The following is a 12,757-nucleotide window of genomic DNA, read 5'->3' as shown; positions in this document are numbered from 1 at the left end:
ACTTAATTTTATTAATAAAATATTCATGAATTTCCGTTATTTCCGTCTCAGAAATCGCGCCCTTACCTAAAAATCTCGAGGATGCCTCAACCGGTGGGAGAATGTTAAAGCAAAAATATACATTTTATTGAAGGAAATTTCGCAAATCTCGAATGTTCATACTGCGTACCTCCGTAGCACGGCAGTATACGTTGTTTTTTCTATCATGCGTTAAATTCTCCGGGGCATTTTTAGATTTTCGCTAATAGCACGTCACCATAGCTGTGCCACTGGCTATTCTTACAAGTTGGCAACACTGTTTTTACTTTATTTAAATATTTGTGAACCAATCGATTTTATAATCGATATTTACAACGGGTTTAATGGGAAGAACAATGGTGTTGTCTTCTTGTAAGAATCGCCATCGCTTAATAGAGAATCAGTGTTTGCTGTTAACGAGGTGTCGCTCAGTTTCGGGAGAAAAGTTAAAAAGGAAGGCCCGATTACGTCTCTCCCATCTTCGGCTGTATTGCTCACGTAACTCTTAGAGCACCACTATAAATAAGACAAACAGAACCAACACAACTACAACATGGAAATAGAGCAAGGGAAAGGATACGCGTTGATGACGGCGCAGAGATACAACTATTCGTACTTGATGGGTGTCCATGTTGCAGCTGCAGAATTGAAGGCGCGATGGCGCTAGGCATGAACTCGCAATGCTCCGCTCTATGCTAGTGAGATATCGCTCCGATTTAGGATAATAATTAAAAAACGAGACTGAATTATGTCTCTCCTATCTCTGGCGGCGTTGCTCATGTAGCCTAGAAGCACCAGTACAGAAAACACAAAAGGGAACGATCGCACTATGGAAATAGAGCGAATGAAAGGATACGCGTTGATGACGGCGCAGAGATACAACTATTCGTACTTGATGGATGTCCGTGTTGCAGCTGCAGAATGGAAGGCGCGATGGCGCGAGGCATGAACTCGCAATGCTCCGCCTTATGCTGCCAATGAGGTTGACGTTGATGACGGCGCAGAGATACAACTATTCGTACTTGATGGATGTCCGTGTTGCAGCTGCAGAATGGAAGGTGCGGTGGCGCGAGGCATGAACTCGCAATGCTCCGCCTTATGCTGCCAATGAGGTTGACGTTGATGACGGCGCAGAGATACAACTATTCGTACTTGATGGGTGTCCGTGTTGCAGCTGCAGAATTGAAGGCGCGATGGCGCGAGGCATGAACTCGCTATGCTCCGCTCTATGCTAGTGAGATATCGCTCCAATTTAGGAATATAATTAAAAAACGAAACTGAATTATGTCCCTCCTATCTCTGGCGGCGTTGCTCATGTAGCCTAGAAGCACCAGTACAGAAAACACAAAAGGAAACGATCACACTATGGAAATAGAACGAGTGAAAGGATACGCGTTGATGACGGCGCGCCGCTTCAATCGCTCCGATCAAAATATAATAGTCGTTTTATTCTTCTCAATTACGCAATTTAAATATTTGAATTCATACTTGTTTGTTTTATCGTGTGTAAAAGGTGAGAAAGTACTTATTCTATGGAAGTAGTATTGAATTTGTTAATAAAGTTATGCGCTTCACTTAATTTTTGCTGATTATTTCAATTCAGACTTTAAAAATTGCCTTCATTTTCAATTGATGCAATTTTAGCTACATGTCACATACTCAACATGCTGATTTGTTTGAAGGCACTTTCTTCTGTACTAACGTCCGCCGTGTTTATTTACTTCATTTATCCTATTCCTGGCGAAAAGTAAAGGAGCGAAAATCCCATGACTGGAGTCGCTGAAGTCGCGGGATTTTTGCTCCTTTACTTTTCGCCAGGAATAGAATAAATGAAGAATGAAGAAATAAGAAAAAGAGGAAGAAGGAGAAGCAGAATAAGAATAAGAAGAAGAAGGAGAAAAGAGGAAGGACAAGAATATAAAAGAAACAATGAAAAGACGAACAAAAAAATATGAGATTTAAAGGAATCGATCGAAACAGATGAACGTGAGCCGATTCACATCGATATAGTCGAAAAATAATAGAGAGACAGATCAGTTGTAATTTTTCGATTGAATCACATATGTCAAATTACTCAATTAATAAAATTATCAAATACTAAGGTTATAATTTATAGTGAAGTCAAATTGACCCGAATATCTCTTCTGAGGGAGTTATGGTACCGATGCATACCAGGTAGCTTTAGCTTTATGTCTACAAATTCATCCTAAAAAAGAGAATCAGACGTCAAGTTGGAAAAAAAGGAAAATCGAGTGTCGACACGCCTAAGATAGGATAGACGTTATGGGGTCTTGTATTTTTACTTTTCTCCCCGATCTGAAGGAGGGACACCGCACCTCATTGGCAGCATAAGGCGGAGCATTGCGAGTTCACGTCTCGCGCCATCGCGCCTTCAATTCTGCAGCTGCAATATGGACATCCATCAAGTACGAATAGTTGTATCTCTGCGCCGTCATCAACGCGTATCCTTTCACTCGCTCTATTTCCATAGTGTGATCGTTTCCTCTTGTGTTTTCTATTTCTGTACTGGTGCCTCTAGGCTACATGAGCAACGCCGCCAGAGATAGGAGAGACATAATTCAGTCTCGTTTTTTAATTATTTTCCTAAATCGGAGCGATATCTCACTAGCATAGAGCGGAACATTGCGAGTTCATGCCTCGCGCCATCGCGCCTTCAATTCTGCAGCTGCAACATGGACATCCATCAAGTACGAATAGTTGTATCTCTGCGCCGGCGCGGCGATCAACGAACTACTACAACCACAACTCAACCAGCCAGCAGCCCTAACCAAAGACATAAAGACGGAGCACTAAAAGCAAAAAATGAAGCTTCTAGCAGATTCTTTCATCACTCTATATGGCTAGAGGATTGGCGGCGAAATCGGGACAAGTTTGAATTCAAATGTAGGGCGGGAACTATTAATAAATTGCGGAAACAAAGTATTTTAGGTTGATTTTAGCCAAATTCAGTACACACTCATATTTTATTAACTTTAGGTTAGTTTCGGTCCGTCGTCGACGACTGATTTCATTTGGGAGTAACGTAGATCTAGAACTGTAACGGCCTGTTTGAACCTGCAGAACCACATAAGCAGAAGAAAAACTAACTTTATCTGAGATTACTGCTGTTACGAGCAAAGTAGGTGTAATATATTAGGACGCAGACCGAACTTTCTTAATATAATCGTTTTAAGCATTTAAAACACGTTTCAAAGAAGAATAAGGAAAATCAAGAGGACAAGTTCAAATCAAATTTCCGTTGCCGCCATGGATTCCCGCGCTCATTACACACTCACACAGCGCGCAGCGCCGAACTAGCTTCACTTTTCCCCGTGCTTTTAGATACGAGCGCTAAGTCTTTGGCCCTAACCTTTTTTTTCTCTATGGCCCTAACCTTAAACAATGTGTGTGGAAAACATGTCAACAACACTTCGTCCAAAAGTTTTTCATCCTTCGATAGAATATGTTTCTTAGTATAAAATCCCTCATGAATTGCTCTCTTTCTAGTGATTTGATTTTCCGTTTTGTTTCCCTATACCCTAGGGTAGGGTAGTTAAACTGAACTGATGGTATCTCACAACCTTCAAAACAGTTCACCCAAACAGTCAGTAAGTAGCAATTACAAATTCGCAGTTTTATCACCAAATTTGTTCGTTTAACAATGATTTTTTATGTTAATCGGTCTTAGTCCTGTTGTCCTGTTTTACAAGGTATTGATCTAAATGAATGCTCTTGCTCTCACCAGAAGTATACCTTTTCACTCCTTATCAGCAAGGACGTTAGGAGCGCCGTTAAAAGAAAATATTGTCACAGTTTGTTTCTCTTTTTTATTCTCGATATACTTGCTAATAATAAGAAGAATGTACAGTAAAAAGTTTTCTGGTCCAGTTTCAACTCAAACATTTTAGATAGTTGCGCCTATTTAATTCTCATTGAAGAAAACTGTCTCTCCACCCTGATTAAAAAGAGCCTCCAACCAATACTACCACGGGAAGTATTACCCTGGTGTACGCTTGTTTTACTTGCTGGAAGAACAAATATAATAATTAGTTTCTAGATATTAGTGTTAGAATCCTGAAAGTTGAAGTATCTAGTTGTCGCTAAGAGGCCAAATAACAGAGTTTTTCCACATGTCTGTGTTGTCAACCGAGGTCCCACAGGAAGAGGGCTTTTTTTTTATCCGAGCCACAGAGGATCGCTGCGGAATGCATCACTTTTTTATTGCATTCCAGTGCGTTCCAGTGGAACGCTCTTCTGAGGTGGGTTGAGGCTGCGGTTAGACCGGTTAAACTAGCCCAAACCGCAAAGATCTGGACCCATCACGTTCCATGCGTTCCACAGATGAAAAATAACCGGAAGGTTAACTCGATCGACATTGATATTCGTTTCAAACCCCACCTTCACCTTATTTTTCATTGATCGCTAATTTTTTCAGGCAATGGATGAGTTTGATCCAGTCTCCAACCTTGAGAGGTTAAAAATCTCAACTCTGAAGAAAGCTATCGCTCTTAAGAATAGCTGTGGAGGAGTAACTATTGGCCCATCATCAAAACATAACGGGAGTGCGGTAAAAAATGGGAGCGCCAATGGAGAATTTGCTACCTCTACACCCATCAAAGAGAAACATTCGCCAGGAGGCGAAAATAGTTTTTCTCCGAGGAGGCTTACCTTTGATGTTACTTCGGACAAATCATCCATTTATAACCACTCCACTCAAGAAAAAGCTGAGGCCGTACCTCATACGCTACTCCTGAATGTGTACGAGCAAAAACTCAGAGAAAATGTGAAGGTAACCTTTTTTATTCAAAAATTGTTTTCTCTGTTATATCATAGGCTTATAATAATGGACCACTAGACAACGTACGAATTTAAGTAATCCAATACTAGTTTCTTAACCAGAATTTCACGTAGAACACGATTCACAAAACGATAATCACTGAAACCAACTCCTAACGAAGATATTAACGTTTTTATTTCACATTGGTTAAGAGGAATTTGAACTGCCCGCTGACAAGGAACTCAAAGCTCTACGTGAGTCAAATCGAGCACAACAACGGTTTCAGCAAGCTTCTCAAACGAGCAATGTTCATTTCCCACCGTGTGTTGTTCAAACTATAAGTAATTTGCTATAGCTGGGCCAAAGCGTCAAGATTGAGGTTGCCAGATTTTTACATCGCAGAGACTGTCATGATAACGTTTAGCGCGCGATGTGAATCACGTAGAGTATTGAGTTTTCATGAGCGGGTGGTTTGAATTCACGCATCAAGAATCATTAAATATCTTCGTAAGGAGTCAATTTCGGTAATTTTTATTGTGCGCATCGTGCTCTAACTGCTCTACGTAAAATTTTGGCTGAGAAACATGTATCAGAATGCTAAATTTCATACCCTGTCTAGGGGTCCATTGGCCCAAGGAAAAGAACCTGCTTGTCAAGAAGATTTTCCTAATCAAGTGTGTACCGAAACTTAAAAGATATTTTGAACTTAAGTTGACCTGTCAGGCTTTTATTATGTCAACAGTGGTTGCATCCTCTGGCTTAAACAACCAAAATGACCTTAATTTTATCAGGTGCTGCTATCTAATGTCCCCTTGTATCATGATCCTGTTTGTTCGAACTGAAGCTAGGAACCGCATTTCTGACAATTTTTGTCAAGTCGTGAGTAGACTATATCTTGCAGACAAACAGATTATTTTTAATTGTTCAACTTACATCCGAAAGCACCAAGATCTTTTTTCATTGCTTTTGTGCCAAGGTTGCCTCAACATTAGTACCGCCACATTAAGATTCCTAAATACATTTGTTTGATGACGCATCATTACTTAATATTTTGCTGGAGCTTGTTAGTTCTACCACAATTATTTTTGATGAAGCTACTAAAGTTTTTTGTTTCGTTCTGCTACAATTTCCTCAATGTTATTTCGTTATATTACATAGGAAGCAATGCAACGCCGGCTAGAAAAGTTCAGAGAAATGGATCGGAAGTCCAAAGAAGAGCTGGAATCCTTAAAGAATGCAATGAAAATGGAGGCTTTATCGAAAGCGGCTATCGAGCATGAAAGATTACAGAAAGAACTAGAAGAGGAAGAGAAAAATGCAGCCATTCGTATGGAACAACTGATGATTAGAAATGAAAATCATGCTAAGGTAATAATTACAACACAAGGATATGCTACCATAGTAATCCATTACTATGATTTTAAAAAATGGCTCTAGGATGTGTGTACTGAATCAATATAAAGACCGTTCCAAAGTAAGTTCTTCAGTCTTGTTTGTCCAAAACTGTTATCGATAAATGAATGCGGCAAAAAGAGGTTTGCCCACCACACTCATCTTTTTAAGGAGCTAAAGAAGTTAATAATCAGCTTAATAGGTAATGGTAAAATTCCGTTTCACTGGACTGACCCTCTTTTTGTACTGGTCCAAAAATGTAACTTCGAACTGTGCGCGGAATATGGAAACAACAAAAATAAATCAGCAGTCTTATGAAAGAAGAGCCCCCCTTACTTTTCAAAATAGTCTTTTTCTTTCTCCAAACACTTCTGATATCAGTGCCTACGTTCTCTGCAAAGACATTGAATAGAGTAGACCGTGCACTCCCTATCTCCGCCGTGTCAGCTGAGCGAGACAACTTCGGCGGGACTCCGTAATGGGCGGGCGGGGTGGGAGCTCGCGACTGAGCCCCACTGAGCCCCACGCAGCATGAGCCGGCGTTGCGCGTACTTGGAAAAATTAGTTGCGCGCTCGGATTTTCGCGAATTACTCGTTTCCACTTCATTTTTCGGCAAAATTTATAAGGACCACATGTTAAAAGCATGAAATTTACTATTATTATGAACAATTTTCGTCTCTCTACAGTCATTACTGACTGGAAAAAACGCTTCATAATTGAAAATATGAGGAAAGTGACCTGCGTATCAGACGGATGTTCTTATAATGCGTGCAGCTTGCGTAAAGATGACGGCGAGGATAAGAAGTAATTTTGTAAAAGGTACAAAAATGATTTAAAATGAGGTCAATCATATAAATCAAGGGTAAACACGAGGAATAGCGTTATGTATTGTACATAAAAAGGCATATAAAAGTTACGAGAGAGTTACTTAAAGCTATTGTCCATCTTGATCTAAGAGAAAGATTTGATGAAAAGCTGAAAAAGAGGGGCAACGATTTCGGCAGTTTCAAAATACCGAGATTTAAGATTATTCCAACTGAAAAGGATAATGTTCAAGCATTATTATCAAACTAATTTGCGAGTCGCAACTTAATGTTATTTAATCTACTCAAAAATTTCAAAATCAATACTTCAGTCACTTGTTTATGACTGGCGATCGTGGATACTGTTTATTTTCAAAAAGTGTGGGTAAGTAATTGATCTTAGTTCCTTTGCATTTTTAGGCGGCTCTGTGATTAAGTCGCTGCGCTCGAGAAGGGCACGCACTTCTTTTAAACGATGATCCAGAATCTATGTCGCTCACATTTGTTTAGTAGAGTAGTTTCTAATGGTAAATTTCAAGGATTTTTTCACAGAAAATTGCAGAATCATGAAAAATAACTCAGTAGAAATTTCAACGAAATGCATGAATTTCCTTCACTGATGAAATATTAGTAGAGATTTTGAACCACCGCAACCTAGAAGTGCCATTCTTGCACCCAGTGCCTCAATTTTTCTGCACATTGCAGTGCAGTGGATTCTATGAAATGAGTTTTTATCATGTCCTTACTTTCCTCTATAAAATTAAAAAAACACAGCACTTATGCTATGTTTTCAGCAAAATGCTAAGGGCATTTACTTAATATTACATTTATCACAAATAAATATCACAAACTGAAACAACACTATTTTGAAATTGAAGACACTAAGTTGACTACAATTTTCAATGAAGAACTGCTATTTCTGGCTCATTTTAGGAGGAACAAAATGTGCCATTAGTTCATGATCCGTTGTTATGTCGTGTATTAGTTTCCTGTGTAGATAGGTAATAAAACAAATGAACCCAAAATAGTAGTTCCTTAAGGCTAAATGTAGTCAAAGTTTAAAAATTATCATCGGAACATAATCATTCTTGTCTCTTACCCGGTTCATCAAGAATTTGCTCATGTAAGCATACCATAAATTGAAAGTTGTGTGGTGTTTAATCATGAAAACTAAAACACATCTTCACACAGAAACATTTGATTATAATTAAAGAACAGATCAGCCGAAAATATTCGCAATAATCAATTAATAATTAAAGATTTCGGAGCCGAACCGTACCAGCCTCGTATAAGCGCACTGTTCGTTTACCGCGAGCTGGGGATGGCTGGGGCTCACTCACCTCACCGGTGCCGCTTTGGTGTCCCGCACTCATCGGTCGGTGCGGCATGCGAATAAAAGAGAAGTGGCCACCGCTCCATTTCACAGCGCACGGTCTACTCTATTCAATGTCTTTGGTTCTCTGATACCAGCTGAAAAGAAGTCCTCATCTAGATTTTGAAGCCAAGTAAAGACTCCTTTTGTGACATCATCAGTGGCGAATTTACCACCCCCAATTTCTTATTTCAATTCTGGGAAAAGATAAAAATCACTGGGGGCTAAATTTGGCCACTAAAGAGGATGGGAAAAAAGTCTCTTATTAACTTTGGCATTAAATTCTGAACGGTTGCTGCCAATCAAAGAAATCATTATTTTTAGACCTGGTTGGAGAAGAGGGCAGTCTAGTATAACTGACTTTTCAAGCAAACTAGGAGGCTAATTTTCAACTTCTTAAGATCTCTGGATAAGCTGAGAGTCTGGCAGACACATCTCTATACCATATTCATTTATTGTTGCTAGTATCAAAAATATCAGACCGTGGAACTTACTTTTGGAATGACCCTCTTATGTGCCTAGAAAATATTTTCGTCAAATAATTTTTTCGTTTTTTCTCCATTTATCAGTTTTTTAAAACGCAACCAAGATGACAGCTACAATAATAATGATTCTTTTGTCATTTGCACAAGTATTTTTATGGTCTCTGAAAATTTGCAATTCAGGATTTTTCTGAAGTGGTCAGCACAAGATTTTAATACTTCATGCTGATAATAACTCACTGCAGATCATTATTCCAGTTTTTTCTCGAGCTATAGGTCTATTTCAATGCTTTCTTTTCACCTTCAAGGTAACGTATTTATTAAAACTTCAAAAAATAAGTGAATGGAGTTTTTGGCAAAAGCTTCAAGATGAATATACCTAATTTTCAAAACCAAATCCTGTTTTCTGGCATTTACAATAACGACGGTGAATTCTTATCTTCAATTTTTTAATATTTTTTTCCTCTAAATACTTTATGACTCTGTTTTTTCTATTCTAGAGATTAAATGAAGTTACTGCTAAAGTTAGAGAATTAGAAAAGAAAGAACTAGAAGAACAGGAAATCAAAAGAGCAAAATGGAAAGAAAGGAAGAGCAATCTGGACAAAATTTTTGCAAATCAGCTGCAGTTTAGACAGAAATATCAAGAGTTCTGTGAATTCATTCGGTAAATTTTTTATGACATTAATTATTTTGTCATCTTTTTTTCTCTGGTCTGCTAGTCAATTAATTGTTGAATTTTGTAAGTTGCATGTTCTGAGTATGCATAACTACCATTACTCTAGTGTAAAGTAAAAATATTAGCCTTTTGACAAGCTCTTATGAATCCATTTGTCGTAACCAAGTTGGACGATTTTTATATAAATCAGCTTACTTGTCAATAACAATGCATTCTCCACACATCTTAATTTTAGTCTGCATCTTGCTACCAGATAATTTTAGACATTTAGCTATGAGAAATGCTAAAAAAAAGAGCTGATACAGGTTTTTCTTTAATCAATGCAAAAAAAAAAAAAAAAAAACAAAAACTAATTAACTGACAATTTGAGCAGCAACAAAGTGATTCAATTCTCCTTCGTAAATGTTATGGCAGCTAAAATCATTGATGATGACTATTGAATCAAGACCAAGTAATTACTGAATTTCATCAATTATTTTATTATTTTAGTCCTAAAAACAAATTTCTGCAGTGTTTCTGCTTATACTCAAATCAATCATAAGCTCATAATTTCCAAATAAAAACGCTTAAAATCTCAAGCTCATCTTAAAGACTTGAGACCTCGATCAACGCAACTTCCTTTCATATACTTTCTATGGTTCTGGTCACAGTTTAAACAGTAAAAGAATTTAAAGGTTCAAAATTCAAAAAAAGGAAGAAAAGTCACCTTGCATTCTCTTTCAGGCATGATTTATTTCCTTAACATTCTCTGATTTAGTTTTGCATTTGCTCACATTTTAACTGAGCAGTATGCTCTCTTGTATGAACTAACCAACAACAGAACTAAGCAGGATATTGTAAATGCATAGGTCATTATTGTATTAGTAATTTTTCATTTAATTTTTTCTTACAGCAATTGTGATACCTCCAAGGAACTTATGGCTGTGATTTCGTCTGATATCGACAAGGCTCGATTTGTAACAGACTCCATGGATGATTTTGTCGAGAAATGCAGGGTATGTACAAACTGTCAATGGAATTATGAAACATCACCGTCATTCATTTTCTAACCATGTAGCATTTATATCATCTTTATGAAGAGTCAGGGGTGATGCATCTGACCCTGCAGAGCTATCATTTGTGCCCCTAAAAGCTGTATATATGAATCGGAATAATATTTTATTCCATTGTAGTCATGCATTTTTACCTCAACATTTTTTTCCTTCATTTAGATCAAAACATGTACCTAGCCTCTTATATACTCCCTTATATACTCTAAATACTCCCAAATTGGTTATCCTTCAAGATGGATTCATTTATTTTATCAATATATGTCAAAATTTTGAATTTATCATGGACTCTTTTAAAGAAACGGAACTCTTCGAAAAATAGATGATTCGGCTTTAGAAATAGTGTGGGGAGCAAATCCCGCCTTTATGGTCCCTATGTATTAGAAATGCACTCAGTCTTGTCACGATACCGCAATGCGTAGTGTAGACTGAGGTATTTCTGGTAGGGACAGAGGAAAAGGACTTTTCGGGAAGAGGTGGTGGCAGCGAGAAGTGATCAAAAGGGAAAACATAGATTTTCCCCTTGATGAAATGGACAGATCACCCTTGAGAGGTGGTAAAATCGGGATGAAGACGCAGGCGAAGCCACAGCTCCCTTCGGCCACGAATTCCCATACGCTCTTTCCGAACTCTCTCGACCTCGCTCTCACTAGCGAATCCTCACTAGTGCGGGCATGGGCTGTTTGTGGTGTGTATCAACGAAAAAAGACGGAGAGTAGCGTTGTCGAATAGCCTTCTAAAATCGAAAGATTTCATGGCGGATATTCGGAAACGAATACTTCTACGACAATAGGTAACTTAAATAATTTGAGAAATAATATTAGGAAATAAAAATGTAACTCTGTTTCAAGTTTAATCAATACCATCACTGAAACAGGCTGTGCTATTCAGAACTTTTATTTGATGATGATACCCTGGTTTTATTCTCAACATTATTCAATGCACTCTTGAGGTCGTTAGTAACATTTTTGCTGCTTTAATTTTTCAGGATGGTATGGTAGAGGCAGCTGACGTAGAAAACGCCGCAAGCTTTGTAGCACAAATCAATGAAATTTATAATCACATGAAAGCTCAAGCTGGTAAGCTGGTCTTAAATCTATATAGGATTTCAAGCCATAAAATTGTTAGGATTGCAAAAAAGAGTGATAGGATAGAAAAAGGCTTAATTTATAAATGACAATCAGCAGGTTCTTAAAGAGCCGTAATTGAAGCGCTCTTTTTTTTTTCAAATGAATGAATTGAATGATATTTTGTAAGAGGAAATTTTCACCAAAAAATATGTATTGTGGTACATAATTTTCAACCCTGCCTGGAAGTCCACCGTTATGCACTTACTGCTTTTTGTTGAAAAAAAGCTCCTCTGTCTTTGCAGTTGTATTGAACTTAGACACAAAAATCAAGATGAGAGCTTTTCTTTATCTTCCCAATAGTCAGGAAGCTATCACGTCTGAAAATAATGATAATATGCCTAAGAAAACCTGGTAAAGTCTAGAAACCTGCAAAATATGTGAGTTTTTATATCAGTGGAAAAGACAGCAGTGAGCGGTTGCACTGCTTAATGGATTTCTCTTTACATAAATTGGGAAGAAGTCTGGAAATGATATTTCACCCTTTCATTACCATGACAGTAGCATCTACGTTAAGAAAAATTGTATCCTTCCCACAGCATTGCCACCCTCACTCGTTGTCAGAAGTATTTATATTTGTAGCTCTATTCATTTGAGAAGATATGAACCACAACTTCGGAATTTTCTCGACAGAGTGCGCTTTAATTTGTTAATATGATAAACCCAAGAAAAGTGAAACGTAGGTATACTCTTCCCGACCCTTTGCGCCAGAACTCGGCTTTTGGCTGCTGCCGCTAGAGCTGTGGTGCAAAATTTGAATTTCAACAACTTTGCAGTCTTGAAAGAAAAAAAATATGACTGTCAGCTATCGATAAAAACAAACAAATTTAGTGCGAGCGAATTCTTTAAAAATTCAACTCAAATTTTAAAACTCATTTGCTTTTAGTGATGCAGCCGCTTCTTCACTTTTATCAACAGCAGATGGTCATATTTGTTTTCGGTCAAGACTGTAAAGTTGTTGAAATTCAAATTTTGCACCACAACTCTTGTGGTAAGAGCCGAAAGCCAAGTTCTGGCAGAAAGGGTTGAAAAGAGCATACCTATGTTTCACTCACCT

At 37.9% G+C, this 12,757-nt stretch overlaps 1 protein-coding gene across 1 annotated transcript in view; it reads left to right on the top strand.

Annotated features, from left to right (window-relative positions):
* Positions 1 to 3,394: 3,394 nt before the first annotated feature.
* Positions 3,395 to 12,757, top strand: part of Gle1 (Gle1 RNA export mediator) — a 23,239-nt gene continuing 13,876 nt past the window's right edge. Inside the window, exons 1-6 of the mRNA XM_019041135.2 lie at positions 3,395 to 3,626; positions 4,454 to 4,807; positions 5,954 to 6,163; positions 9,346 to 9,512; positions 10,417 to 10,519; positions 11,562 to 11,652. Coding sequence (XP_018896680.2) covers positions 3,585 to 3,626; positions 4,454 to 4,807; positions 5,954 to 6,163; positions 9,346 to 9,512; positions 10,417 to 10,519; positions 11,562 to 11,652 — 967 coding nt within the window. The 5' untranslated portion in view covers positions 3,395 to 3,584. The remainder of the gene's footprint in view (positions 3,627 to 4,453; positions 4,808 to 5,953; positions 6,164 to 9,345; positions 9,513 to 10,416; positions 10,520 to 11,561; positions 11,653 to 12,757) is intronic.

The sequence above is a fragment of the Bemisia tabaci genome, chromosome 8 (genome assembly GCF_918797505.1).
Source record: "Bemisia tabaci chromosome 8, PGI_BMITA_v3".
Lineage (NCBI taxonomy): Eukaryota > Metazoa > Arthropoda > Insecta > Hemiptera > Aleyrodidae > Bemisia > Bemisia tabaci.
This window is presented reverse-complemented; position numbering and strand designations above follow the sequence as displayed.